The 27,548-nt window shown below is 44.7% G+C and overlaps 2 protein-coding genes across 11 annotated transcripts in view; one reads left to right on the top strand and one right to left on the bottom strand.

Annotated features, from left to right (window-relative positions):
- LIN9 (lin-9 DREAM MuvB core complex component) overlaps positions 1-27,548 on the bottom strand; it is a 59,408-nt gene continuing 31,860 nt past the window's right edge. For 7 of the 10 annotated variants that reach the window (XM_075088733.1, XM_075088734.1, XM_075088742.1 and 4 more), the window contains 9 exons: positions 26,091-26,174; positions 25,637-25,717; positions 22,086-22,211; positions 21,564-21,746; positions 21,356-21,453; positions 17,026-20,039; positions 16,282-16,396; positions 5,847-6,087; positions 1-5,396 (listed from right to left, as the gene is read on the bottom strand). In XM_075088733.1, the coding sequence (XP_074944834.1) occupies positions 19,934-20,039; positions 21,356-21,453; positions 21,564-21,746; positions 22,086-22,211; positions 25,637-25,717; positions 26,091-26,174 (678 nt within the window). In that variant the 3' untranslated portion in view covers positions 1-5,396; positions 5,847-6,087; positions 16,282-16,396; positions 17,026-19,933. The remainder of the gene's footprint in view (positions 5,397-5,846; positions 6,088-16,281; positions 16,397-17,025; positions 20,040-21,355; positions 21,454-21,563; positions 21,747-22,085; positions 22,212-25,636; positions 25,718-26,090; positions 26,175-27,548) is intronic. The other 3 variants (XM_075088735.1, XM_075088737.1, XM_075088741.1) reach the window with 1 other exon arrangement.
- MIXL1 (Mix paired-like homeobox) lies at positions 14,918-15,966 on the top strand. The gene is made up of 2 exons (XM_075088745.1): positions 14,918-15,296; positions 15,365-15,966. Exons 1-2 carry the CDS (start codon positions 14,988-14,990, stop codon positions 15,818-15,820), a joined length of 765 nt encoding a protein of 254 aa, XP_074944846.1. The 5' UTR covers positions 14,918-14,987; the 3' UTR covers positions 15,821-15,966.

Genomic DNA, 27,548 nt, shown 5'->3' with positions numbered 1-27,548 from the left:
TCACCCTTCTTCAGCATCACTTTATTTAAACAACCGTACAGTGTGTATTTGCATGTGTATTTTTTCATCAAAGAAACCAGCTCCCCCAGTCAGCTCCTCATCCTGCCAATGCTGCTCGTGCCCACAGCACAGGCAACAGCCAAGTGCCCTGGCAAAGCAGGGGAGCCTGAGGGGTTTCTGGAGAGCCGGCAGGGAAGGCTGGGCCTGCACCCACAGCACCATGCCTGGGCACTGAGGCTGCTCCCTGGCTCCCTCCCAAGCTTCCCCTGTGACTGGAGGCTGCTTGCTTTCCTTTCTGAGTGTCTCTAACACCCTCATGGATGAAACATCCCTGCTTGGGAGCTGGTTGCAGCCAGTACTCAGAGACACGTCCAAACCCGTCCCGTGGCATGTGCATTTGCATCCCTGCAGCTTTGTCTGATGCCAGATCATTCCTCACGTTGCCCAGCTGTCCTGTCACCTTCAGTAACAGCCGTGTTTGGCAGCTGACCATTTCCTTGCAGACTGGTGAGCTCACTGCTGCTTCAAACCGGTGTCAAGAGAAGTTTACACGTCACTTAGGAACAGGCTGTTCTTCACCCACACTGCAATGGCCCTATCTGCACTACAAAACAAACAAAATCAAACTGCTGACAACACTGTGGCCACTTTGCACTGCTGACTCTTGTTGAGGGTGCAGAAGGGTCCTGGAGCTTGGGCTGATCAGCTTGGCTCTAGGAGGCAGGAGGGTGCTGTCCCTCAGTCTGGCTGGTCCCCATGATGGACCCCACCAAGTCAGGGCTCAGCCCAGCAGGACTTCAAACAATCACGACAGTAAATTGGGCACTTGTGCGATTTTTTATTGAAACTTTTCCTTGTCCTTTTTATGTAGCTGCTGCTTCCTGGATTCATGTTGTTCGAGCTGTCTTATTTGGTTGGAGAAAATGGAATTGGATGGTGGCAGGGCACAGTGACTAAAGGAAAGGGAAGGGGGAAAGCAGAGCCACATTCCCTATCTTGATCTGTGACTCACTGGCTTTCACGTAACTGTAGGCAGGTCGGTCAACCTTCCCATGTTTTAGTAGAACAGAGCGACATCCCTGCAAAATGGATCAAGGTCCTCAGGAGAAGGAAGTCTACAGAGTGAAACTCAGGTATTACTCCTAAATGTTCATTGTTCAGATGTTAGAAAAGAATCACCTTTATTACAGCATCTACAGTTTCAGTCCTGTCCTTAACAGAGACCCAGCCAAGACCCCATCTCCAGTACTGTGATGGTGTGTAGTCCTACCACAGTTCCACAGTCATTCACTTCTATCTGTTCATCCTAGATTTATAAATCATGTTTTCTGCTTTTATGCAAAATTTTGGCCTAGTTAGTGTGTTTTCAAATATACAAGGCCACATCCAGTTAAGAACAAAACCAGGTTTCGTATGTCAGGTAATATATTGCTGGACGTGTCCCATGCAGTACAGGCGAGCTCAGTTTATAACTGTATGTGAACAACATCCAGCTAAAGTGCCCAAAGGTTTGCTGCTCTGTTGTCACTATGCAGGGATCACTAATAGCACAGAGTCAAGTGCTAGGTAAAAGTCAGGCTACATTGCAAAGCTGGATAAAATTACCTTTCTGTTAACGAACTGTGTAAAATTACCCCGTTTGGCTAACCTTGAATTCCTCCTGGTTTCTGGGGAATTTATGTCCCAAATTCCTTGAACTATATAATAAGATGATTGCTATAGTATTTTATTTTGGTTGTGTGCACATGAAATAGGGCGGACTGGTAATACACCAGAGACTGTGTAGAGCAGCAGCTGTTACACTTTCAAAGAGCATTACTGAGCTTTTTATAGTTGGCTGCAGTTGACATCACGGCTAAATAGAGTCTCACTCTAAAATATATTCCACCCAGCCTATGCAACCTTAAAGCCATGCATTGCTGGGAGGAGAGAGGGTCACAGGAAGCAACGCAATGCCAGCACGGAAGTAAAAGCACAGGGATGAGTTTTCTTCTTTTTCCTGCATCCATTAGAAATGCTCTTGAAAGACTCTTTAGGAAGAGCAGCTGCCTCTGGAGAAGAACAGGGTGAAACCTCTCATCTCAGGACCCAGCATTCAAATCTGGCCCACATCAGCAGTGTCCAACACCTGTAGTGACCTAGCGAGTAGTTAGCTCTGTTAGTGCCTCACAGGTGACTGCCCAGACCAAAAGAGGCTAAAATCACAGCTGCTGCTTTTACACTCTTACCACTGGTGCCACCGCGATGCTGCTGGGAGCTGGGTGAAAGCAGCTGGGCAGTAAAAACCACTGGTGAGGACCATCACACACGCAAGCCCCTTTATGGACTTGCTTCCAGAGCTTTTGGGAGAACGCTTTCCACCATGGTCACTATTAAGAAAATAAGGAAGCTGGGTTTGCAGAAAGCTTATCCAGCATCCGAGGGTATTGGGGATAATGATCCCCGAGGGCAACATCTGCTGCAGCACAGAGCTCCTGAATGAAACCTCTGCATTGCTTTAGATCCTCGCAGCCTGGCACACCACTGCCCTGAGGACCTTCCGCAGTAGCATGAGGGGGATGCAGTTTGGGAACAAGCCCCATAAACCTGAAGATGGGGACTCACCACACTGATTCAGAGCAACTCCTGCCTGTACTCTGCAAACTCTGTAGCTAACACAAAGAGATTAGGGACTAAGGGAAAAGCCTGGGCCAGGATGGCCCTTCGCACTGCAGTGCTCCATGAACTCACCTGGGCTACTACAGCATGTAAAAAGCCACATACTTCCCCAGCCTGCTATAGAGATATGGGATGAGATACATGATGTGCTTCTTCCCTATGCCTGCCTGGCACTCTGTCCAGCTAGCAATGATGCCAGCCCGTGGAGCTGAAACCACACATACTATTCAAGTATTTTTCCCCAAAGTATCCATATTGTTGACCGGGTTCCTTCCAGGCTCCCTTTTCTCTTTCCATCATCACATCTGTTGACTGATAACAGACAGGATGATACAAAAATAGGAGCAGCTGCTGTGACTTCTTTATGTAAGTGATTCTCTTCCACGTGGGATATTCAGAAGACACTTTTGGTTCTCTTTCTTTCAAGGGTGCTGCTCAGGGGACTGCCCGTGTGATATGAGACATGCAAACTAGGATACAAGAATATAGCAGAGGCTAAAACACTGCCAAATAAAAGTTTAGTGGGGCAGTTTCACCAGTGCTGACTGTATGAGCTCTAGCGCCCAAAACTTCTAAATCCACCCTGTGTTTGCATGTAGCTGAATATCTGTACTACCAAAGTGCTGGACATATTCCATGTGAATGGCCTGGGCTTCCTGAGGTACCTTTCATAGCTTGACGCACACGGCACCTCCCCTCTGACTCTGTGACTGAAGACCATTTGGTTTTCAGCTGTGGTTTCTTCTGAGATCCTAAAAGACCTTACAGGAAAATGTTATGTCTTAGTCTTTCCCTGACCTGCTCTGTTTCATCTTGCAGGGACCCACCGTCTTGGCAAGAAGTCCACTTAAAAGGCAAGGCTGGGGATGTCTAGCCTACCTTCACCAGGAAAGGCTGTGAAATGCAAGGAGACGGTGCATCACCACAGTCTGACAGCCTTCCCTGGGCGTTGGTTAGATGGTGTGCCAAAAATGTCATGGGTAAGAGTTACTGGTACAGCCCCTTTCACAATCTGCCACTGTTTACTGTCTTAAGGGTGTGATGGCACAATTTGACCTTAAAACTGCATGGGCACAAGCCTCCTCTATGCTGGAAAATGCATCATCCTCGTAGCCAAGTGCATTGGCACGTACGCAGCACAGCAGCCAGGAATGATCAGCACTGCCTTCCCCTGTCCAAAATGTCAAATGAATTTCTGCTTAAACATGTGACACTGGCAAACACAGAAGTCCTCTCCAGCCTCACCCCAAGGTTGTTGCTGCCCTCTTTATGCTGTGCTCCCACCTGGCACTACAGGAGGGGACCAGCAGAGTGTGTCACACCATCTTCTCACCAAGGGACAAGTAGCCCGTGTTCTTTGTGCAGGGCAACTGAGAGTGGTGCCCTCCAGTGTCCCCACAATGTTACCAGTGCTGCCCTCTGCTCTTCTGTGCTATAATAAAACCATGGTTCTAACAGCAAAATCTCTGTTTTAACAAGGACTGATTATTTTCTTCAGGAAGGAGGTGGAAAATAATACTTTGCTATATAGCAACAGCCACACTAGGAGTGTTTTGCTAATGTTATCCACCAATAAACAGGTCTAATGGAGGCATTTCCTCATCAAAAAAGCGTCAGCCAAAGCAGGTACATCTCTTGCTTATTTCTGCTGAGCCTACCTGAGCCACTGCTGGGAAAGATATTTTCCACTTAGCTTTCTCCTTCCTACTCATACCATGTTTAGGGGTCAATTCCCAAACGGCCCAAACTTCACCCAGAAAAAAAAAAACATTGCAATTATCTAAACTATGGCTATTCTGCAAGTGCTCCAAAGAGCACTTCGTGACTCCTTTTTTTTTTATGATTCATGATTTCTATGTGCCTACACAGAGAAAACCAGCAAGCTAGACCCAAAGATATAGAGAGGATTTCAGAGAACTGGCTCTCCTTTTGTTGTGAAGAAAAAGTGAGTAAGTCTTTCCTACTGTGTGATGTGGTCCATGGTTTCTGCATCTGCTGAAAACACTGGCAAGAGTTTGAGAACTGACCCTGGGAAACACAGACAGAGAAAAGAGGTCAGGCAGACCTGCAACGACCTGCAGCTCTTCGTGCATATGCATTTTACATGGTCCTAAGTAAAATTCCCATCCAAAACCAGCTTTTCCACTTCAGTTAGCCAAAGGAATTTGGCGAAGTTGCATTGCTGCAAGATTAGATAAAGTCCTGGAGAGCACGAAGTAGGCACCAACCCTGCTCTGGAACAAGGATCTTCTAGGAACAACCCTGCGTGTCTCTGCCAGCATGCCATACACCTCCCCTTCAGCAATGGGGCCGCAGGCAAGTTACAGTGGCATTTGATGTATCTATTTGGACAGCCCAGACTTGGCTAGACACTGTTAATGGCAACCTGCTGCTGTGGAAAGCTGAAATACAAAGACCTGTTTGAGGTGAAGGAGGTCAGTGCTCACACACATTCTGGACACTTTGTTAGGATGAAGAAAGAGCTCAACATACAGAAGTTTGCTGTGTGGGCACCTGTGTGGCTCATCGCATCTCACAGCTAGAAATTACCCTGGTGCCTCAAACAGGAGCCTCCTCCATGCAGCCAGTGGAAAGATCACCATTCGTCTGAAGAGATGCAAAAATCAAGTGCTTCGGGCAGGGAGGATCAGTCTTCAGTCTGTCAGGATTTTCACTGTCAGCAGGTTCCCTGTTTCTCTTGGACTGCTCCATACGTGCCAGGACTCCTGCTGCCTCATCTGATAAGAAATACAAAACACGGAGGAAGGACAGTTCAACCAAGAGAGATTAATCAAAGGAAACTCCTTATCTTCTCACTTCTGCCCTTTGAAGACCCCAACTTTTTCTATCCTGGCAAGATTTGAGAGAAATACAGCCCTTTTGAAATGCTAGAAAACTATGAATGCTGCTATGCTGGCAGTGACCAAGACACGCAGGATGTAAAACACCCAGGTGATGCTGTGATTGATGTGATATTGTGCCCAGTTTTCCAATTTCCAGCCACTGTCATAAAGACTTTGTCTACAGCCATGCTTCAGGTGTTGACAGTGAGCTGCCCAAGGGCGGTGACAAAAAAGGATAGCAGCAGTGGAACTGCATTAGAAACCCACACTACAACGCTGCTGCACACTTTTCTGATCATTCAGCCTTGCAGCAAACTCTTGTCATTCCTTTATACCTTCTCTTACCTCAAAGGCCTTAAGACAGCCTCCCAGATATGAAGATACGACAGCAAAAGAGGAAAAACGTGGTCTCATAATGAGATATGCAGGATGGCTAGGATGGCAGTAGAGAGCTGCTGCAATCACTGCCGCCTGGAGTCACTCTCGTTCTGGGATTGCTGTTGTCTCATTTGAAGTAATAAACGTATTTGCTCTTTGGTGTGTGTCCAGCAGCACGAAGAAACTTCCAGGAGGAGGGGAAGAAAAGCTGTCAAGGAGAAAATTCTTAAAACCCCCAAGTAATACATATAAGACAAGCCTGGTCAAATGCAAAAGAGAGGAGAAAGAATCAAGGGGGCTAAAAGATAACGGAGAAAGAGATAAAAGTACCAATAAAAGGCAAGAGGAAGACCTTTAGACAACAAAGGAGAGGATTAGACTAAGGAGGTGACAAGGGTGCACCCTTGACAAACAGAGCCAAAGTCAAACAGAAAAATAACCCTGCCAGAAATAAAAGCAGAGAAGCTGAACTTGAATAATGGGGGAAGAAAAACAGCTGTGGTATAAAATAGGGACGAGAGAACAAGAGGCATTTTGAAGGTCTGGTGCAAGAGCTGCCTGAGCAGGGCAGCCCTGAGGGGCACCCGTCCCGGGTGGAGGGCAGGGACATGCCCTAGAGAGTGTGTTTGCAGAGAGGAGTGAGGCAACATGTGGGATGGTATTGAGCAGCTTATCTGGGATGGTTGAGGCAGGAGGACCAGGAGGATGGGATAGTGGGGGAGGAAGACACAGATACTTTTCTGTGCAAATGCGTGGAGCTTTTGTGTGAGTCAGACACCAGAAAATTGTGCCGTGGGCTTACAAAAATCAGGATAACTCACAGGAATAATACCTATTAGGTTCATTGCGTGGTATTTTCTTTCTTTCTCTTTTCTTCAGTGTGATTTTAAATAGCAAAGAAATATGAGTCAATTCATGCACAGAAGATAATTACTTCATCAAATAGCATAGTAACTGCTGCACTCCCCAGCTATGATCACCCAAAACTGCTGATTTAATGATCAACTGAAAATCCTCAACTCAGGTGGAACTCCCACCTTCCATCTCCACATTAAAGCTGAGAATCTTCCAAACTGTACAGAGATCACCCCAGGAAAAAAAAGCTAGAGCAAACCAAAATGGCTCTGTTGCAAATGCCATGATACACAAGAGACCAACAGCCCCTTGTCTCCAAAACTAATCAGAAAAGATGCAAAACATTTAGAATGAATTATAAGACTGAAGCCAGAGCACTGGCCTTGGCATGGGCCTGAACAGCAGCAGGGAAGCACAGGGAAGCCAGCTGAAGAGATGTCCTGTCAATACCACTCAGAAAGGGAAGAGTTGTGGGGTTTAATAGCACCAGAGCAGCCAGGGGCAAAGAAAAATAGTGGATCCATGTGTGTATTGTGACAGGCATCTAACCTTACTGGGAAAGTTCTGGTTCTATATATTGCCTTCTAGTTTTAAACCACTGCAGCAAAATTTGCTTCGTGTTTGGATCCTTTTCTCAATAACCTTTAACAAAAATAAAAAAGAAGAAAAAAGTTAAATTCTCATAAAAATCTATTCATTTCAGTAGCTCACGTGCTCAGACAGATACCAAACAGTGAAAGACAGAAACAGAGAACCTCGTGACTGTCATTTTCTAAGCTGGAGTAGAAGGAAGATCTCACTGTGTGTAGGGGATGACGATAAGGGTTTACTAGTCTGCCAAGAAAAGGTACAAAACAATGCCTTAACACTGTTCCTTAAGGCCAAGGAGCCTGAGAAAGGAAGAGGGGACTGTCTGGAGCTTTTCTTTCTGTTATTCAGTGCTATTAAAAGAAAGAGGATGTGGCCTCTCTGCTATATATCACCCTGCCTTCCCCTGCCAGCCCTGCTATGTGTGTGTATTCTGGCTGCACCCTGAAAGGCTGCCTCTCCTAAGTAGGTGCTGTATGTAAAAGAGGTAAACAGGGTCTTTTTCCTTAGCGCTTCCATTCTTATCATCTTCTTTCTTTGGTTTTTGTTTGTTTGTTTTTGTTGTTTTTTTTTTTCCTCTGCAGAGATAGAGTTTTTTCCTTTGCTTGTACAGTGAATTAATTAAACGTTACTGGGAGTTCAGATAGCCCAGTAATTTTATACAACCACCTGCATCAACAGCTGTTACAAAATTCTTCATTAAGGACAGTATCTCTAAGAATGGGGTATGACCTTGTTCAGAGCATGCAAGTAAGCAAAGCAACATGATGAGCTCTATTAAATAGAGGCCTTAGGTTCTCTCGCAGCACCACATGCTATAAAATCAGAGAGGGCACAGAGATAAATTGTAACAAGGAATTGTTTAAGCCCACGGCTTGCTGCCACAGCAGTCTTTGTGGGACTGTCCGCTCACTGCAGAAGCAACAGTAAGTCAGGTACACGCATCCTGCCATCTGCAGGGTATCTCAAAACTCAAAGGCAGGCTGAGGTTTAACAGTGTCTAAATTCAATCCTAAATATCACCTGCCCTTTCAGCCAGCCTCTCCTACCTCCAGGTAGCTTCCTCCCTACTGCCCTTTCCTTTCCCTCTTCCCACCCCCACCATTTGCTTTTATCTCCCTCCCACTCCCCAATCCTTGATCTTCCTCTCGCTCCGAAGGTAGGGAGCCAGCTGCCAGCCATCAGACGTGCTCTGCTCTTGCCCCTTTGCTATGTCTGGGTCCCCTCTGAACCTGGGCATCTCACCCCAAATCTGTTCCTGTCGGGATTTAGCAAATGCAGCCCCTTGATCTTTTCATATGCATTTGCTAAGTTCTTACGCCTCCCCCATGGCCGCTTTCTTCAAGGCTTTCTGTGTGTCTGAAGCTCTTATCAACTCCTCGGAACAGAATACACGAATGGCACCACCAGGTCTTGAAGTCATGTCTCACACCTCTCAGGAAATGGCTTACCCCACCAAGTCACATCCCCCTCCTAAGCACAGGGCTAAAGTCACAAGACACTATTAGTTCGTTGTTGCCAAAACCAAAGAGAGACACCAATTTAATTTTCAAAGGAAAATAGATCATTCTTATATAGATATAACCAGATCCTAGACAAGCAAGATAGTCATCTTTCAGAGGAAACACAACTGCCTGTCACATTGCATTTATTTTAACCCATGGAAGATCTGTGCATAGAGCTGTTGGGTGAGACTGGCCCTTTACTTTGTGATCTGAAATAACTGGTGGCACTGAAGCTGGGCTGGACTGCACGAGCATTGGGGACTGATGTCACCAGGCTCTGACATTGTTCTGGTCAATGCGATGGCCTACATCACGCATTTCTTACCTGTAGGTACACAAGCCCTGAAAAGGGTTCAGCCCTGCCCCTTGGTCACAGGTCACTGTGGCTGCACTTCCGTGGGTCACACCATCAGCCACGGACCAGGGACATGACCCCGCTCTCCCCTTCCCTCCCCAGCCCAAGTGCCCAGGTGCCTGCTGGCAGCTGGGGCAGCCTGGGGGCAGCCTGGAGTGTGGCTGAGTTCTTCTTAGCCAAGCTTCTGACCTTGTAGTAAGACACTGGATCCACCTCACTGTCTCACAGGTGGAGGCGAGCCTGAGGGTCAGAGACAAATGCTGCTATTTCAGTTTTACAGACAGTGAAGCTGAGGCACAGAAGTCAGTGTTCTGCCTGGGACCACCCAGGAGACCAGAGACGGAGCTGTGAACGCAAAAGTGGCATCCTCAGCCTGCAGCACTTTTCAAACAAGTCACCATACTGATCACGCCCACCACACACATGCAATGGGAATGGCACAGGCCTAAGCATGAACGTGCCATCGTCCATCCTCCCGAGAGGCAGACAGAGCCCTCTACATCAAATACGCTTCCTGGCTGACCAGGAAGGCAAAACCCCTCTCCTCTGCAGAGTGCTGGTCCCTTTCTTTAGGGAGGCTGGGATCTGTTCTGGGACTCCCCTCAGAGCAGAGGATGATTTGCAGGGTGAGGCAGCGAGGACCTCCTCGGAGCTCTGGAGAGGAGGAGCTCTCAGGGACGCAGCTGAACATCTAAGATGAAATGGCAGCTCAAGCCTCTCAAGAATACACTTCAAGATACCTGCAAACTATGCCAAAGTGAACACTACACACAGCCCACCTTCTCAAGCTCTTCCTTCTTACAGCCATGAGGGCTAAAACCACAAACACTACAAAATGACAAGTTTAAATTAAAAACATGACATAACTGTGAGACCTCAGAACTCCACCTGAAAGCCTGGATGTGCCTTAATATAAATCTCGGTGTACGTACATTGGGAAGATCTGATAAACCTCTAGAAGCATTCAGAGGTTGTAAATTGCTTTGTCACAGTGACTAGAAGCAATCGGAGGGAAATTAAGCATTCATCTAAAGATTTCCTCTTAGGCAGAATGAAAAAATCCTCAAAACCTAAGCCTAGCATGCATTAATGATTTTTGCTATCAGGGCCCTGCTAGAGAACCTGGAAATCATACAGCGTTTTCATGCCAGCAGAAGCTCTGGAGCAAACGTAGTTATGTATGCCACCATAAAAATGTATCCGGTCTACAATTAATTTTATTTGCAAGATAGTTATACAGGCATTGCTTCTTCAATATAGCTTAAACTTAAGCTAAGCCTTATCAGCAAAAATGTGTTTTTGGTTTTTTTCTTAAACTTTTTCTAAGTTAATGAAATCAGGTTTGTTCCCACTGTTCCTCTTTTGGTCAGTCTCTTAATATAAGCTTTTGAAGTTGTTGGCCTGTTTCAATTAAAACTGATGTAGAAATTGAGATGTCCAAGATACCAAGTCTTTACAGGTTTAGTCAGGGAGACAAGACACTGCTAACTCTGTGCTACTAAAAGCTTCAATCTCGGGTTTAGACACCAGAGAATTCATGTTAAAGACAACCACCAAAAAGAAAAAAATCATCTTTGCTGGAATGAAAAATTACCGTGCAAGAGCTGTCTCCCTGCAGAGTCCTAGAAGGAACAAAGTGATGTGACAAGCCAGAGGAGTTTGAACCCAGCAAGGGCTGCACTGGTGGTTACAAACCACTGCATGGCAAAACCCACCATGTCTCATCCCCTCCAAGACTGAGCAGCAGAACTGCTCATATATGTTAGTTATCTAAAGGGGTGCATCTGTTTTGGCAGCAAAGACACGACTGAATGTCACACCGCCACCTACTCTTGCCACGTGTTCCAGGATGCTTCCCAAGCCCCAGCTCCTCCAGTCACGTCAGGCAAGATCTTAACCTGCACGTTTAAAAGATAACTTATAGCCCTCAACAGCCTGAGAGAACCTCCCCAGCTTGTTATGCAAAAGGCTGAAAAGCCAGCAGGCCAGCAAACCCTGCACAGGGCCCACCTCCCTCTTCTCCAAAATCTGTGTTTCAGAGCCTGCCTTATCCTTGCTGGATGCTCGGAGCTGGCAGCAGCAACATGATAGCATTGTTCTTCATCTCAAGCCTAAAACTGTGTTTTCATTGCAGGTACAGGCGCATTTCGCATTGCGAGAGTCCCTTGGGCACAAGTGCCCCAGTGCAGAGGTACTCCCAGCATGGACGAAAGCATAAGGAATTTATCTCTTGAGAAATATAGCAAAGATCAATGTAATCAGCCTCTAGTAGGCTGTAATTTCCATTATCTACACAAGGTAGATACTCTCTTCCCTTAGAAATAGCTACCTCAATTTTAGCCATCTTAATTTCAAAAAGCAAGCCACTTCTGGATTTACGTCATAGCTTCTGCATCTCGGGAAAAGAAGTAAAATTCCCCTTTGTGCCGAGACAGGACACAAATAAAAGCCAGCATACAGAACAGGAAGGGACAAAAGTCTGAACGTCTTCCTAAACACTTCCAGCCTGTACCTAGGTATAACTCCATGCAGATGCTGGCAGCCACTAAGCCTTGGAAACATTGTCAGACTACAAGGAGCACAATAGGATGCAAAACTTCGTTTTGGCAAAGGAAACACTGCCAAACCTAGACATGGTGCATTTTTCTTGCTGCAGGAGGCACACTGCAGTACCTCACTGGCAGAGCTTTTAGCACATAGGTGGGATGATGCTCTGTGGGAGCTGTGGAGAGGTGTGCCAATGTTGGGAGGAGAGAGGACTGGCAGAAGAAAGCAAAGAGCTGTCTTTCATGCTGTCCTGCTTGTCTATAAGGAGGCAAAAGCCTCCTACTCTGGTCTCCACCTAACAGCACACTCCCTCACAATTAGAGCGCTGTCTCCCCTTGCCCTTCTTCAATCTTGGATCCCTTTCAAACCAAGCCAATAGAGAAGGGTGGCCACCAGGAACCCACAGAGGAAATGAGTGTGTAATGCTTTGAGCAACGGGAAAGGGAAAATACGATTCCTGGGCTCTGGTCTTGCCCCAGAATTTCTCTGCTTTTGCTTCCAGCACATACCACTGGTATGCAGAAGAGGACTCACCACCAAGATACATCAACACGCTGCTATTAGCCAGACAGCCCAGAAAAGAAAACTGAGGCAGAGAGAGTGGAAGTAAACAGAGGTCAGCACCACAGCTGTGCAGCCAGCAGCATGGCCAGCCCTGCCTACAGCTGCCTCGGCCACTCATGGGTAACCTGCAGGAACATCTGCTAGAAAATGCAATCGTCTGCAGATGGGCAATTCAGCGACTGTGAACCCCGCACCCTGGAGCCTGTGTGTGTAATTCCGGGCTGTATTAAGGGCGCCAACCATTTGCCCATGATCCAGTTGCAGTGGCACAGGTGTACCTACCTAACCTGTTTTATAGAGCTGCAAAACACAGGCTTCGCGTTCCGTATCACAGAACTAGCAGTGAAACTGCACTCATACAAGAGCTATTGCAACTAAGTTTAGTAGGTAGAAGTTATTTTTCTTCCGCTGTAACAAAGTGGACTTTTTTTATGGTCTATAAATGTTTTATCTCTGTCTCTTAATGAAAGCTTTCAGTCCTGGGAAACATCTCCTTTCCTTTCCTCATCAGGGGAAGCAGGTTAGCTGCTGTTACAAGATAGCTGTTGGAACACCTCTGGTACCATAAAGTACAAGGGAACTGAGGAGGCTTTTGGCCCAAAGGATGTCACAGCAATCAGAGATCAAAGAGTCAGCCCATTTCCAGATTTATGAGTTGGGAATAGGTCTATTAGCTCCCAGTACTCGCTCTTTCCTGAGTACGTATTCAATATACATTGATAAAATAGTCATCTTAATGGGAAGTCTGACACAGAAAACCACCACAGTCCTGGGCAGTCTGTCTGAGTTTTGTCCCCTTCTAGCTCCACATCAGATCCAGGTGGCGGCAGTCCTAGAAGCACCCCCAGATGGGATCCCCTCGTTTCCCTCCTGCTCCACCTGGCAGTGCCCTCTTGCTTGTACAGCCGTCCCACGGGCTGCCGGTGACCCACGGCGGGGAATCCCAGCTCTGGATTAAAGAAACCCAAACAAACCTGCTTTTACTGTACAGTTAATTTAACTTGGATTAGTTCCCTGATCACACTGTGTGGACCCACATACAGCTTAGTAACCCATTCAGCTAAAGGGAAAGCAGCAGGACCAGGTGGGGGGGAGGAATGGACGGACAGTAGGGGGCCTGCGGTGCCAGCAGCTACTTGAGCCTGGGCGGCTGCTGCTGCTGCTGAAAGAAAAACATGTCTGTGTGTGAAAAAACATCTTCCTGAAAAAGCTCTGTCTGGCGTACTTAATTCACCTTCACTAAATCCTAGAAACTGAGGTCAATATCCCTATAAGGGCATAATTCAAAGCAGGATTAAATCCTTCAGAAACCTGGAGGGTGTCACATCTCTATGCTGCATTACACAGCAAAGAAACCTCTGCTTATGGTTTTCAGCAAATGTTATTGGATGTAAAACAGAGTAAAATATTTGTCATGGAAATGTAATATGGAGTAATTCCCTTTTGGTGCCACCCATGGCATCTTCTAAATCTGCAGAGAATCTGCAGAGGAGTTCAACCTTCCCTGAGTCTTTTATTAAAAACCTAAAATAACGCGGTCCGTGCTTTCTGGTTCCTCACTCACCTGTGCCCTTCCTCACCACCATGCCCTCTTGTACACGGCTAATTGAGAATGCTGTACAAGCATCACGTTCCTGACCCCTGTCCACAGACTACAGGCCACAGTTTCAGGAACGAACGACCCAGAAACTTAACAGGAGCACTTGGATCGCTGCAAGCATAAAAGCACAAATGTACAAACACACAAACGCTTTAGGAATATAACCTCCAAAAATAGTTTTAACAATCAAACCACCATTCTTTCATAGGAGATGGTCGTGTAAGGGTAACCCCTTTTTAAAGCACCTTGGGGAGGGTGAGGCATAGCCTGCTGGAGCACGCGGGCAAGGTTTCAGCGCAAGACCTCTCCAGCTGGGAAACTGTTATCGCAGAAGTGCCTGAGCTGTGCAAGTGTAAGCGGGAGTATGCAGGCATTAGCAAGTGGGTGGCAAAGTCAGCGACACCACTCTCTGTCTCTGCACCGTCCAGCTGCTGGGGTTCTCCGGGTGCATTTAACTTGCACCTTAAAAGGCAAGAGATGTTTTTGCAGCAGCGGCAGCAGGCACAGCAGGAGGCCGTACACTGGCCGCACAGTTTGTGGCAAAGTCCTCCAAACAGAGCAGCCCTGGCCTCAGGAAGAAACAACTTTTGTTTACTTTGAGTCTCACACTATGCGAGATCCCTCGCTCACCAAAGCGGACAGCTGCTGGAAAACACCCCCCACACACACCAGCAGCTGGAGGGAGCAAACTCCGTAACCACATCGACCCAGATGTTTTATCAGAAACAACCAAGCTGCGGGACCGGGCCCTATCCGGGGTGCCAGCCTCCTAACGCCAAGCCGTTTTGCCCACAGAAAGGGGATACAAACCCTGCTCCGCTCTCCCCTTCGCTGCCCGCGGTCCGTGCAGGGGGTCGCCAGCCGTCACCCACCCCGTGGGGCTGCGGGGCTCCGGGCCGAGTAAGGCAGGGGACGCCCCAAGCGGGCACCCCACCGGCGGGCCCGGGGTGCGGGGCGCGGCGGGGTGCCCGCAGCTCCGCGCCCACCTTCCCCTGGGGCCGTGCCGCCTCCCTCCGACCCCCCGCCCCCGCCGAGCCCCCTCCCCGGCTATAAAGGGCGGCCGGAGGGCCCGCACCCCCTCCTCGCCCGCTGCCATGGCCGCGCTGCGCTTCGGGGAACCGCCAGCGGAGCCGCCCGCCTTCCCCGCCGGCAGGTGGGCGGGGGTCGGCGGGCCCGGCGCGGCCTCGCCCGCCCTCAGGGCGCTTCCCCCGGGGGAGCGGGGCCGGCCGGCGGCGGAGCCGTCAGAGGGGGCGCCGGCCGCCTCGCAGCGTCGGAAGCGGACCAGTTTCACGGCGGCGCAGCTGGAGACGCTGGAGCTGGTCTTCCAGGACACCATGTACCCCGACATCTACCTGCGGGAGAAGCTGGCCGACGCCACGCAGATCCCGGAGTCCCGCATCCAGGTGAGGGGCGGCGGCCGCGCCGCGCCGCAGCGCCCGGGGCCACCCTCACCGCCGCCCTCTCTCCTCAGGTCTGGTTCCAGAACCGCCGCGCCAAGTCCCGCCGCCAGCGGGGAGCGCCCCGGCCCGGCCCCGCCGCGCCGCCGCCCGCCGAGCCGCCGCCACCACCGAGCTACCCGCGGCCGCCGCGCTTCGCCGCCCTGCGCGCCCCGGAGCGGCCCCGCTACCCCCTCTCCGGCCTAGCCCAGATCGTCCAGATCAAGGAGGAGGGCTCGGCCCCCTACGAGTGGCCGCCGGCCGCCGCCTTCCCCCCCGGCCCCGGCTTCGAGGGCTTCCCGCCCAGCCAGCCCGCCGGGGCCGAAGCTGCCTCCTTCGCCGGGCCACCGCCGGCCGCGGGCCCCTGCCCGCCGGGCCGCCCGTTCTGCGGGCAGTACTCGCCCATCTCGGAGGCTGAGGACACCAGCGGCTACTCGGAGTCGGGCTCGGAGTGGGAGGAGAACGCCCTCGGCGCCTTCCGAGCCCTGTGAGCGCCGGCCCGGGCGGGACCCGGCCCTGGGCCGGGGGTAAAACTGCACCCCCAGCCTGGATGCCAAGTCCGGCCCCGCCAAACCCGCGCCTGGGGGCGGGCTGCTCTGGCGGGGAGCACTCACATACTGCGCTACCTCACACACACCCCCCGCGACTTGTTGCACTTTATCCGGTAGTAACTGAATATACCTATTTATTTAAGAAAGATACGGGTCAGCTCCATCAGCTGAGGGCATCTTTTTACACTGTATTTAAAGACTTCCATTAGCACATTTTGTATTTCTATTTAACTTTCTTTAGTCAAAAAGCTAACCAAATCCACTGTGTTTTGGGGGTGGGGGCTGATGTTAGAAGAGTGGGGATAGTCTGTTGGGATGTTTTCACCGAGGGGAAAAAAAATAAAGGTTTACATTTTTGCTTTACTTGTGTGCGTACCTGGGGCAGGGAAAGGGTTTCTCACCTTGGCAGACGAGGGGTGGAGAACAGAGATGGTAGATACCCCAGCCACAGGTTCTCTTCCCAGGTCCTGGAGAGCCACAGCTGGGGTTCAGGTGTGAATAAGAGACCTAAGGGGCCTGAAGGACAGGATACAAAAACTGCCTTGAAATGTCTGTCAGCATTTGCTTTAGATCTGCTCTAAACAACATCCCCCATCCCTGAACAAAAATGCAAATTTATGGCCTAACTAATGCAAAACCCAAACCCTGAAATCATTGTCCTGTTCAGACAAAAACCTCAGCTGTGCCACTTAAGCCAAGGTTAATGTTAAACTACAGAAAAGCAGGAGTATTTTGTTAACACTGTAAAGGCACTTTAACTTTGAATTTGAGTACTAGGGACTACACAGAAGCTGTTTACATGACAGGTAGCGGGCTGAATGGCTCTGCACCCAAACCTCTGAACACCAAAATTACTGGTAACAGAAGCCTCTCATGTAATTCAGTCAATTTATTGAGGAACAGATGTATTACTATACATGTATTTTGAGGATAAGGCCAATTCTTCCTGCTTACAAAGCTGTACTTCAGAGCCTTGCAGAGCAAGTTGTAGGACTCCAGGTATGGGAGAGCACCTGAATGCTGTAGGCTCTGGTGGTTTGGAAGCACAGAGGAAGCATACTGGTGGCAAAAACACGCACTATCGAGAATCATGCCCCAACAAGGTTACCAGTGCACAAACTCCTTGGCATCACCCTATAACATACCTGTGCTTGCAAGGTCTGGGGCGGCTGAACTATGGTTGAACTGCAAGCTTGTAAGGATAAGTGGTGTAGCAGGACTGGCAGTTAATTCTCCCTCCAAAAACCAGAGCTGTCCTTGGGGGAAAAAAACACAAACAAATGCAAACTAACTGAGCAAAACCAGGTGCTTCCTGCCCCAAGTGGACTTGGGTGCTTCAGGAGCTGTTACATTAGGTGTTGGGAAGACCCCGGGAGAGAAATACTTACAGGAGGAGACAATCATTTCTTGGGGGTGCAGGGTGAATTCCAGTTTACTGACTATAAGAAACTAAACTAACTTGTTCTACTCCTGCAGACTTAATTTAGGGCTCTTATAGTGAATTCTTGAGATTCCTACTATGCTTAGGCCACATTCATCAGAAACACTCATATTTGTTACTGTATTTCACCAAAACTCAGCAACATTAACTCTGACCCAACATATCCGTGATTGAGGGGAAATGCAGCTTCTTGAAGAGACGCAGCGTGTATACGTTGCCTACGTGTGCTGGCCAAATGACGTGAAAGTACACAGATACTTTTATTGCATGTTCCTATTACGTTACATTACCCCGTAACGACTAAAAAACCCACTTCAACACAAAACACGGAAAGAGCGATTTTAAGAATCCACATGTAAAAAACACCATACTTGTGGAATCAGAGTTAAGATGAGTGTGGTGGGTATTGCAATGTATTCTGTATCCAGTAAGGAATCAGGTTGTCAGAAAAAGCAGGTTCCCAAATCCCCTTTGCTGAATACCATTCTTGGTAGCAGTACCCACCAGCATCTACAACTTCTTTCTCCCTCAGTTTGGGGCAGTTGCTGTCAACAGAACAACGCTGGCCTCTGTTACTGCTTGATGCTTCGTATTGGGAAGTCCTATTCCATAAAAGCATTCATGCGTATGCTTCCCTTGTAAGTAAGTAGGCAGAGCCCTGACAGAGCAGTAAGGGATTACAGAGTACTGTAAGCCAGCAAGCTGCTGCTGGAAAAGGCAGTCCTTGCTGTTCCCTTCTGTTCGCACCAGCGCCCGTTGCACCTGGCAGCGAGTTCAGTGTGCCACACAGGTAGAAAGCCGGACAAGAAAGGCGAACTGTTCCTCAGCAGCACAGCACCCTGAACCATCACGCTGACAGGTTTTATGAGCTGCAGATGAGGAGGACGGGTGTAAGTAAGCAGCAAGGGGACGGTTCCTTTTCCCTGAGTTAGCTGTAGATCCTGTTAGTTACTGTTGGACTAAACCTACGTGCCTTAAGTTAGGCTTTGGCACCTTTCTCTGTTTAAATTGTAAGGGTGGTGGGAGAGGACCTCTCTGTTGTCTTTACCAAACAGATGGTAACACCACAAAATAATGGGTGATGTAATTACAAAAGTAATTGCAGGGACCACTACAATGTTCTGTTGCGTTAGGAGAGGTAAATTTCCACGGGTAACTCATCAAAATCAGCGTCTAGGATTATCTGTGATATCCCTTGTAAAGTTTCTATACACCTTTTAAAACAGCTACTCACCTTGTCCTCACAACATTTCATTTCAGCAATTATATTAACTTCTTTTAAAAACAAATTACCTGAGACCATCTGCAAAAAAGTTTGCATTTTTGTGAAATATATCAACTCTCATAGGTCAATTTATTGAGTTACAAATTTCATTGAGAATAAAAGATTTATGCATTTCTCTTAATTAACAGAACAAGTTTAGCTAAATATAAACTCTGCACTAAAGTTTTGCAGTGGCACAATACCAACACAGAATACAGAAGCATCTTTAAACTATACAAAATTTTAAAATTGAAAATAATCCTGTTTACATATTCTTTATACATTAACATATAAAAGGCCTCATTTAATGAGGCATCTAAAAGAATCAAAAACATCTCTACAGCTATCTCTGAAAATTTGTATCTGGAAACAATTCATTACACAGAAGCTTTACAAGACTATTTAAACAAACCAATACACACTTTTTACAAGATTAACATTCCAAAAGGTACTCATAGGCAGGTTGTCACTTTTTATTTTTGCAGTTTACCTCACTGGTTATCTTTAATTATAAAAATCTTCATATTTATATATGTTGGGTACTGTTGGATAACCAGTAATCTAATTTAAAAGTTGTGCAAAACAAACAAAAATTTGGAAAAACAATACGTTTAACCAGTCACTTATATAAAATACCAACTAAAGCACTACTTTTGCCCCGTGTGAAGGGAAAAAGCCATAACCAAGCTCTTTCTGCAACGTTACCAGTTACGTTTTTATATTCCTTCATTAGACCCCTTCTATAAGTTATGATAAATTAAAAGTTCCAACAAGACACTGACTGATCGATAGGCCTGCCCAACATCCTCAAGTTTACAGCTTCTGTTTGCTGTCCCTATCCGGCTGCTGCTTCTTTATATCAAGAACCCTCAGCCTGCCTCAGCACTGCGCTACCTGAAGGCTGAAATGGCAACTCTCCCTACCCACACAGAAGCGTAGCTTTCCATAACAAAGACCTGCCGGGCGCTAGTAATGTGAGCCATTTCCGCTTCATCACTTCTAACATACCAGTAGAGCCAACAGCAAGAGGTGTGCAGAATTAATCTGAACTCTTAAAAACTAAGTTCCAATTATATGAAAGTGTGTTTTCAAGTTTATTATAATAAATGCAATTACTAAGAGATTACCAGTTAGCAAAACTACTGTATGTGAATAACAAGTGGAGAATCTAACGTAATGCTGGCCAGTAATGCTGGTTTTCTTAAGAAGCAGATAGAATATATTTGAAAGGGTCCTTTCTGAGAGGTTTTCTTTTCCCGTATCTTCTGGCAGTTAGGATATTTGGTGAAGCCTATATAAAGGAAGAGGATTTTCCAGAACTACTTGCTGTACACTTGAAAGAAAATTTTCAGTCTCTGTTGGTGTTATTAGCTGCAAAAGCATGTAAATTTCCCATCTGGCTCAGACCACTCTGAATATGTGCAACATGGATCTCAACGTTATTCTGAAAACAACTACAGGAAGAAAAGAAGGAAGAAAAAAAAAAAGTGTTAAACCCCATATTAAGAATTGTGTCTGAATATTTCTACAGTGTAAGTCAAGGTACAAATGTAGCCAATACAAAAATTCTGATGAATCAGAGTAGTACAGACTAATGCAGCTTGACAGAGACGTATGTGAAAATAGCATTTGCACAAACAGCTGCATAGAATCAACAGTTACTGTCTTGGGTACTTCAAAGAAGAATTTAACATGACCAGAGTTAATGAAATAAAAATATTATGAAGAGATGCAAAAACACCCAAGATAAGTACAGTGAAATGGAAACAACATCACCTTCTTTGCAAGGTACATCAACCTTTAGTTGAATCCGCTCCAACATGCAGTTTGCGGTGTTGATTATAGAGAAGTTTCGCTAACATTTGGGGTTTATTTTTGTTTTTACTAACAAAAAATGCTATATAACAGCATTTCTCAATAATTACTTTGAAACCAAAATGCCATCCTACTGTCTTTGCAAAACCAAAACAAACCAAAAGCCAAAAAATTCACATGTGCAGCCTCCCATTTTTATGTAGCAATATGAATATGGAGGGATAAGGAAATACTTAGCATTTAGGTATATTTTCTAAAGTTATGTAATTTAGCAGGATTGTAATTATAAAAAAATCCTGGTCACAAGTTGCTGGAGGCTGCAGTGTACTCCAGACAGGTATCACCCCATTCTTGCTATTTTTATAAAGCTTCCTCAAGCACCTGCTTGTGACAACAGTTGAAAAATGGCCCATCTAGACTGGATGGGCCTTTGATCTGGCACAATATGGCTGTTCTTCTGTTTCTTGGTTTAAAATATTACTAATGGAAGCTGGTCAGAAGCTATAGTTGTCTCATATGCCAGCTTTTCATATTTACAGAAAAGAGGTTGAGTAACTATGCAAAAAGGATACTGAAATTGTACTGTTCTGTGATTTAAAGAACTTGTATTTCCTAGTGGGATTTCAATGTCTGAAAATGTTCTAAAATAACTTATTAGTTGTCATAAATGACTGAAGAGTAAGAAAGTCTAGTTGTTGCTGCAGCAATTTAGCACTTCTTTTTTTTTTTTAAATCAGGTTACCTCGCCGATAGGTTCAAAAGAGAAAACTGCTAATTTCACACTCCCTTTAAGAACACCCCTTTTAAATGGGACCACTCCTATAAGTGAAAGTTACCGGAATAAACCCCCTAATGATAACCTTAATTATAATCAGCGTTCACCTCTAAAACACAGTAAGAATTGCTTGCTGGCACAAAATGTGTAATTAAGAATTAAATATTCAAAAAGTAATACCTGATATTTGAGGAGTCTATTGAATTCTTAATGTCATTTAACGAATCTGTTAGTGATTTAAATTCAAAGGAATTCAGATCACCTCCTTCTGCTAGACACTGTAGGACAAGAAAACAAAAAAATGTTCTCACAGTTTGGCATAAAGAAACTGACAGAGCTTTAATAGTATGTATTTTATGGGAGAAACTATTTTTTGCAAACATTTTACCTTAATTTGCAGTAATATTGCTGTAAGTCTAGAGATAAGATCAGTTAAATTTTCACTCTCAACACAAAGCTGTCCTGTCGTTGAGGAATTTGCTTGCCTGACGATCTCCTGAGCCTCCTCTTCACACCTACGCCTCAGATCTGTCGGTTGGTCGGCAGGCTGGAGGCCTTGGTCAGGAGCAAGCTGCATAGATATAATACAGAGAAATTAAGAATAAAGATCTGCTTTGGATTTGGTGTATGTGTGAAATGACAAACGATTTCAAAGAGAGTTCACAAGTATAGAGCACACAGTATTTTTTCTTCATTTGTGTACATGTTATGTCTATTTCAAAACCGGCCACTGAGATCAGCAAAAGTGTGTGCACTCCAGTGAAAGAAACAGAGACAGACAGACAAAGGCAGAGACAGAGTCATTTCAAAGTGACCCCACCTATGCCTTATTCCCAGGAAATTCTTTTTTCTTTTTGTACTTATATTAAGCAAAAACAACAAGTACATACAGATTCCAGCAAAATCTTACCTCATAACAATACTGCTGAACTTTATGCAAAACTTTGTTTAAGTCTTTGTTTAGTTGTTCAAGATCTAGAACAATAGTTGCGTACCTCCTCTGAAACTCGATGCCTATTGGCATAGAGTATGATTTCTGTGGAAAAGACAAAGCATATTAGAGTTAATGCAATACTGTACATTTATATCTCTTGAACTCATCAAAAGGAATTTCCACTTGCAAATAATACTGAGATACTTGAAATCCCAGGATTTAATAGAGAAACGTTAACATAAATATTTAAATGTAGTATTACTATTTAAAATTCCAGGCGACAACTGTGTAATAACTACCATGCTTTTAATTCTCTTCATAAAATGCTACGATAATCCAAGGTGGTAAATGCTACAGAAGACAACTGTGCTCTGATCTGCTTATTTCTCCAGTAGCTGGGGATGGCCTCTCTCTACTGTATGAATAGAAAACTATCCTGTCACAGTACAGGACAATATGGCCACAACCACCTCTGCTGCAGGATGGGAGGCACAGTTGTCTAGTAAGTTAGCGGTCACTTGAGGATGACTCAGTGCTACGTACCTTCTCTTACAGCTAACAGTTCTGCCAAAAAGGAAAGTTACTAGAGCTTATATTTGGTAACATAAGTATTCTGGGTAAGCACAATTTTCCACAAAAAACAGATACTAGAATACAGTACGTTTTTCTTACACTGTTTTCAGAATGTATCTCGACACTGGGTGATATTTATGAAACTGAAACAAATCATACAGTATATTATAAAATTTCCTCCACAAACGGCCTCTTGCAAGATAACCTGGATGTATTTCTACTGCTTCTCAGCCACAAGTCTGAGATACAGGTACCTCATACAATCAAACCTGTAGCTATAAATTTTACACACAAGATAAAGCAAATTGCAAAGTCAAGAGCCTTCATCAGGAGGATCCAGGTCAAAAGCTTAAAATCAAGGTTTCTATTATCAGTTCAGTTCAAAGTTCCCCATTAAACTTAATCACTGAAATGATCTCCAGGGATTTACAAGTCTGAAGACAAATTAATAGGGCTTTAAACTAACACCATAACTTCAGAATTCACCGAAGAGCGAACTGGAAGCCAGCATCAATTTGACATACTTCCTGCAGCTCTGGAACATAAGAAGAAAATTGTAGCTTTCAGACCTTCTTCAGTGACCAGCCCCTCTAAAGCAGACTAATCCAGGTTAGCCATGAAAACCACAGACACTTATGAATTCCCCATCAGAGACGAAAGGCCAAGGGCATTCTATACTGGTGACAATGAAAGAAATATTTCTCAGCACCAGCCCTGCTTCTGATCTGGGAGCAATCCAAGATCTGGAAACCCTGACAAACAGCTGAACTGGCAGACAAAAGATACATGGTTTTCAGTAGATGGCAGCAGGTAACATCTCTGACGCTGAGCACCTACATGCTTCTATGGAAAGACAAGCATCACCTTTACCTTGTCTTTATCACAGCTCAAGTGAAAAAATGAACTAGCCACCCTTTTTATTTAGATTTGTTGATCCACAAGGCTATCAGAAAAAAGTGTTTACTGTTTTATGTACATGGTAACTTGTTTATAGCCTACAACCAAGACTAGATAGGGATGTCAAGATGCTTAACTATTAATAAGCTGTCATTTCAGAAAAATGAAATAGAAAATATGCAGTTGTATGTATTAATGGCTCCTCTGTAGGCATCCCCTTCCTCATGTAAATTCATTATTATTGTCAGACAATAATGGATTACATTCAGTACCAGTTCTGAGTTTGGTCAGTTCTGTTTATTTATATATTAGATCAGTCATTTAAAACAGTCTCCACAAAAGGATTGCTTTAAACCAAACATTGTAACCAAAATTTTTACTCTTAACAATTACCAAATCACAATTGTATGAATTATTATCAAAGCCTGACAATTAAATTATACTTGAATCAACTCAAAGGATTCTGTTTTATTCATGTGCAGGTATGATATTGATGTTCAAGTGGACTGATGTCAATAAAGATTCTTGTTCATAGAAAATACATTTTAAAAGGAGAAACAACATATAACTCAGCAGCACAAACATAGATGGGATTGCCAAGGGACAAAAAGGATTAGAAGACAGGCTAAGAATATGGCCCAATAGAAAGGTATCATGTCCTCTATTTTTATCAGGACAGCCTTGTATAGTAATGGAGATTGCTTTATGATTGCTGGTTTACAAAGGCAACAGCGCAAGGGAAGAATTTCAAGAGTCTCTCAAAGTTCTTATCTAGGCTACAACTGAGCAAAAATAGAAAAAATTTAACATTTATTTCTAGATCCCCTTCTTCCCTGTTGCTTCTTTGCTTTCTCAATTTTGTTAGTTTCCTTGATATTCCACAACTCAGCTAATTTATGACTTAGTAGCTGAGTGACAGGTTAGTATCTGGATTCTTGGCAGAGGAAGGCTACTGTCATTCCTATGGATTTCCTTATCTATGCAAAAGTACTAATATCTCAGTAAAAACGAAAAGTTTTTTAGTTTGTTTTAAGAAGAGTTGGTAATTTTTCAGTATCAGAGTTACAGGTTGCAATGGTATGTTTTAATCTTGCTTCTTTTTACATCTATTTTAATTATTAATATGCAAAATTAAGACAAAACATTTGATGCACAGGAAAAAATAATGTAGTAACTGAAATGATAAGGTTTTGAAAAGCAGCATCATAGCACAGAAGAAGAAAATTACAGAGATGTAAGGATGGGGCAGCAGGAGGCAGAATAACAGAACGCACGAGTGCACATGATCGCTGAAGGGACAAAGAGGGAAATCTTACCACAATAAATAAAATCTTTCACCATTCAAATATTCTACATAAAAGACCCCAGCGTTTTTGGTTTCAGCAAATAAAAAGGACTCCTCTTCCTCTCCACAAACCTTTAGCCTTCTGTCTGTACGTTGTAGAGACAACTGTCTGAATGGACACTAGCAGAAGGTTAAGACTGATAGCTTTCCACTTTCAAGTTGATTGATAGCCATGGGTGGTAGAAGAGGCATTCTTATCATTTTGATTTACTGACTGATGATTAGATAAAGCCTAGCAAGAAAAACAATTCTGCTGCTGCTAATTATGCTGTAGCTGCTCTGGTATTGTAATTGGAAATGACGGTCAAGGGCACTGAAGAGCTTTATGTACAAAATCTCTGAACTGAGTTATTGCTTTAGCGAGAAAGCTAAATAAATAAGTACCTACCATCCACAAAACAAAATTATGATGAATGCCTTACCAGATGAACTTGTACCCAAGATTCTCAAAGCACATAGTATTTCCTTACTTTACGCATCAACTGACATGGTATTGGATGTTAACATTAATCAGTTTCCAAAACATAATACTTTCAAAGAAGAATCATATTTGAAAGAACTGACTTCTCTGACTTGACTTAAAAAAACCCCTTTCACATTATACAAAGCAATAAAATATAGCTTTTATCTAGACTCTAGTTTTAATTGTATCTATTTGCATTAGCCATTAAAGCATATCCTGTTTTAGGAACTGAAAAGAGAACACTCTCACCAGCTTTTCTGCTTCTGTATTCATCTCTCTCAATTGTTTGATGTGTTCCTTCTTGATCATAAGGATTTTCGATAACCTGGTCTAAAACAAAAGGAACTATTTTTAGAATGAGTAGGCCCTTGAGCAGTTTTGAAATGCCACAGAAATTCAAGATAATAAAATGTGTGTTTCTTTCATCATTTTAAAATACATTTCTCAGTTGTTCATCAAGTTAAGATGCAGAAATAAGAACTAATTAAAATTAAACGATGGATTTTCCAGAGATTTTAAAAGCATTTTCAAGTGCCCTAGATTGGAGAATGCTAAAAATCCATCAGCTGAAATTCCCTAAAAGAAGACTAACATAATTTATGGCCAGCTAGAGACCGAAGAATCAAGAACCTTTTTTTTATTTTTTCAGCCTGAAGAAAGGCCAAGGGTGTTATCATCATGTACTACAATTAACATCACTCACCTTACCATACCTTTTTTCACAGCCTGTTCTCAGCTGTGCTCTCGACCGAGGGCCAGCCCTTTGTGTACGCTCCTGCAGTAAAACCTGGTATAGAGATTGGATCTGTTTTGAACGGAAAAACTCTGGGCTTTCCATTTCCCTCTTTCATAATGGGAGTACCCTGTTTCTGCTGCCCTTGGGACCTAGCAGGCTGAAGTGGAAATCACCAGGAGTGCTCTCAACACACACATCACTCCTAAAACTATTCATATTCTCTAGGGCCCCGAGAGAAATCCTAGCTCTGCTACAACCAGCAAAAGTTTTATTACTGATGTAAACAGAGCCACATTTCAGGTTTTATAAATTGCAAAGGGGTTAACAGTATCCTAGTAGTGGAACATGGGCCTGTGAGAAATAGGAATTCCTAGTTCAACATACATCTGCTTATATATAATCTCCTTTGTTGATTTTCAAGTTTGGTCTTAATGCAGCCAGGCTTCTTGCCCTCACAAATCCAATGGAAAATTGTTCCAGGACCTCTTTTAGGTAATTATGAACCTTCTTGGAATTTCCATGTTAAATGCATCCTTGTTCACTTCATTGCAATTTGTTCTGCCAAAGCTGTTCTTCAGCTAAATACAGGCTATCCCTCCTTGTATTTATCCCTGTTTATTCACAAACAATAAAGCATTTCTTCTCCACTGTTCCTTCACTAGACTGATCACAACCCAAGCCTTTCCAGTCTCCTCTCCCGTAACAGGCTCTTGATCTCCTAAACTTTTGTGGCCCTTTCTGTATCTTTTTTCCATTCACTGTCATCTTTCCTGAATGTGGGCAACAGAAAGCTTGTACCAGTATTCCAAATGACGGACCTATAAACCAGCATCAGTACTTCTCTCCTTCTACCACAGATGCCATCCGTTCACCAGATGCATCTGGGAGAGTAAGCTATGGTCAGACATACAGAGGCAATACTGCATAGGTGGTCACTCTTCCAATTCTAGCTGTTCATTCCTGCCCTTGTGCTGTCCCCCAACACCCGTGCTGAGCCAGCACTTGCATTTTTGCAGCTACATGAAGAACCCAATCAGGGAACTAATAATGACAAACAATAAATTCAGAAAAGGCAAGAAAAAAAAAGTTTTAAAATTACTACTTGTGAGCTAGATTATCTATTTGATCTAGTTTCTAACACAACGCACAAATGCTCACATTGGCAAAAAAACACCTGAGAGAGAAGAAAGCACTGTACACCATCTGCCAAAAAGTTACTTGCCAAGTTCCTCTGTTGTCATCATGGCAACTGCCTAACTTGTCTAAGTCCTCCTCCTTGATGAAGCTGGTGAGTCCCCAACTTAATGCAGAATGTGTTATTCATCTCCTAAACTTGCAAGGTATTTGGTGCTTAACTTCTACTTTGATATCCAGACATATTTGAGGATGCAGGGCCCTAGTTCTCCAGTTCATGAGTTTGGATTT

This window comes from Phalacrocorax aristotelis, chromosome 3 (assembly GCF_949628215.1).
Source record: "Phalacrocorax aristotelis chromosome 3, bGulAri2.1, whole genome shotgun sequence".
Lineage (NCBI taxonomy): Eukaryota > Metazoa > Chordata > Aves > Suliformes > Phalacrocoracidae > Phalacrocorax > Phalacrocorax aristotelis.
This window is presented reverse-complemented; position numbering and strand designations above follow the sequence as displayed.